At 62.0% G+C, this 2,331-nt stretch overlaps 1 protein-coding gene across 3 annotated transcripts in view; it reads left to right on the plus strand.

Moving 5' to 3' along the window:
- Positions 1-419: 419 nt before the first annotated feature.
- Positions 420-2,331, plus strand: part of TBX1 (T-box transcription factor 1) — an 8,803-nt gene continuing 6,891 nt past the window's right edge. The window contains exons 1-2 of one of the 3 annotated variants that reach the window (XM_081801615.1): positions 982-999; positions 1,365-1,484. In XM_081801615.1, the coding sequence (XP_081657741.1) occupies positions 1,451-1,484 (34 nt within the window). In that variant the 5' untranslated portion in view covers positions 982-999; positions 1,365-1,450. Of the gene's footprint in view, positions 1,485-2,331 lie in introns of all 3 variants that reach the window. The other 2 variants (XM_081801616.1, XM_081801614.1) reach the window with 2 other exon arrangements.

The raw sequence follows: 2,331 nt of genomic DNA on the forward strand, positions 1-2,331 counted from the left end.
CCGGGATTGTAAAAGCCCTGGAAGACGCCACCTGCCTCCCACCCTCATCCCAGGCAAGCGCAGGCGAAGGCCTACAACACGGTTGCAGGCGAGAAGCCTTGGAAATGGAGGCCCTGACTGCCAGAGCCTCAGTGAAGGGCCAGAGAGGCTCCTGGGAGGCTGAGAGACTTGATGCTCTGCTGGGGAAACTCTGGGCCGCGAAGCCATGGATGCCTTGAACTGGTCAGAGAAGACCTCAGTGGCAGTAGGTGAGGGAAGGCACAGGCCAAGTTAGGCCTCAGTGTCCTGGATGCCCGGGCCTAGAGGCCTTGAGGCCTCAGGGTTGGCCTTGACTCAATCTTCCGGGGCCTGGCTGGACACCAAGGCATCAGGGCTTTCCCAGGTGGGCAGGGTGGGTGGCAGGGGGCAGCGTACAATCCGACCCGGCGGCCTGAACTCCTCCGACGTGTCCTCGGCTCCCTGGGCCAGTCCAGGCCCCGCCCCCGGCCCTCCCTGCGCCCGGCCGGTGCGCGGGGAGGTCGGAGGAGCGGGCACTGCCCACCCTCCGGATGTATAAGCGTCCTGGCCAGAGGCCGGTGGTGCGCGCGGGTGCGCGTGACACTCGGGCTCCCGGGCTGTGCGGCCTGGGCGGTGTCCCTCTGCTCGGGGTCCCCAGCCACGACAGTGAGCCGGCTGAAGGGGGCTGGGGGGGCGCTTGCTGGGCTGGGTCCCGTTCCGCCGCGCTGAGGAACGGACGACGCCACAGCTCTGGGCTTGTCCGCCTGTGGCCAGTGCCGGAGCCCGAACTGCCCTCTCCTCACCCAGGTGCAGGGGCAGCCAGGGAGGAGGAGGCGGGAGGGGCTGAGGGCAGGGGCAAGGCTGAGCCCAGGCGGCCCCATGGTGATCCATCGGTGCCTCACTGACCCTGGCTGAGGCTGGGCGTTCCCGGAGTAGCTGCTTCCACTCGGGGACTGTAGAACCTGACAGTGGCTTCGCCGGACAGAGGGAACCCCGGCCTCGGTGGGAACAGCGGGATGTTCGAAGGGCGCTGGTCACGGAGGTCCCTGGGAGCAGAGGCCAGGGGCAGGGAGCTTGAAAAACAGAAGGGCCCCACACTCCCAGGGCGCTCCACCCATCTGGGCCCCTTGGCTGCCACCAGCCCGGAGTGGGGGGCTGTGACGCCATAATCCCCTGGGCCCAGGGCTGGAGGCTGTGAGTGGCATCGCAGGCCCCCGCCCCCGGGTCCCGTGGGCTGGGCTGGCCTCGGTGCGGCTGGGTGCACGCAGTCGGAGGCGGCGCCGGCCAGGCCGCCAGGGCGCCTATGGACGCGCGGAGCCCGCTGTCTCCCCGGGCCAGCGCGTTCAGCATCGCCTCTCTGGTTGCAGCAGAGGCCGCAGAGCGCACCGTTCGCCTGGGCCCCCGGTCCTCCGACCAGGCGAAGCTCCACCGGCTGTTGGGATCCCTGGCAGGGATGCACTTCAGCACCGTCACCAGGGACATGGAAGGTGAGCCGTCCTGCTGTGTCTACGGGGACCCGCCCGCCAGTCCCCCTGCCACTGCTGCCGTGGGGCCCAAGCAAAGAGTGTTGGCAGGGCCCGGGCACAGAGTGGGTGGAGGGAGCTCTGGGGGGGTGGGCTCCAGGCTTCCAGCGACTCGGGAGCAGAGAAGAAGGGCAGGCATCCTGCCCAAAGCCTGTGCACCCTCCAGCCTGGGGACCCAGCTGCAGAGACACCCGCAAGCAGCTAGACTCAGGCCCAGAACAGGACTAGTGGAAGCCAGGAGGGACAGGAGAGGAGGACTGGAGAAAGGTGGCAGAGGTGGCCGCAAGCTGGGAGAGGTGGAGGGAAGGTGGCAGGAGCGTAGTGTGTCACAGAGTCTGGGAAACTGGGAAAACGAGAGAGAGAAAGTGTGAGGGCGGCGGGAGGAAAAGAAATTGAGAAGAGAAAAAACACAGAAAACTCAAAAGGAAGGTTGGAAAAATGAGAAAGATGAAAAAGAAAGAGAGCAAGAACGAAAAAGAAGAAAGTGAAGGAAAATTTAAGACAGAAAATAAAGTCGTAAAAAAAGGGAAAAGCTAGAGAAAATCTCCAGTTTTTATTTTGTTAAAAACAAAAGAGGAAAAAAACCCGGAATAACAGGAAAAGACCTACAGAAATAAGAGGCAAAGGCAGACTGGAAAGAAAGACGAAGTGATGAAAAATGAAGTGGAAAGAAAGGAGAGGAACAGAACTGGAGAAAGAAAGAGGCAGAAAGTAAAACAGAAATAAAGAGAAACGAAAGAGATAGTGGAAGAAGGAAAGAGGATTAGGAGGGAAAATTTCATCGAGGAAGACAAAGGTAAAGAAATAACAA

This window comes from Leptonychotes weddellii, chromosome 13 (genome assembly GCF_054177405.1).
Source record: "Leptonychotes weddellii isolate Sample4059 chromosome 13, ASM5417740v2, whole genome shotgun sequence".
Classification (NCBI taxonomy): Eukaryota; Metazoa; Chordata; class Mammalia; order Carnivora; family Phocidae; genus Leptonychotes; species Leptonychotes weddellii.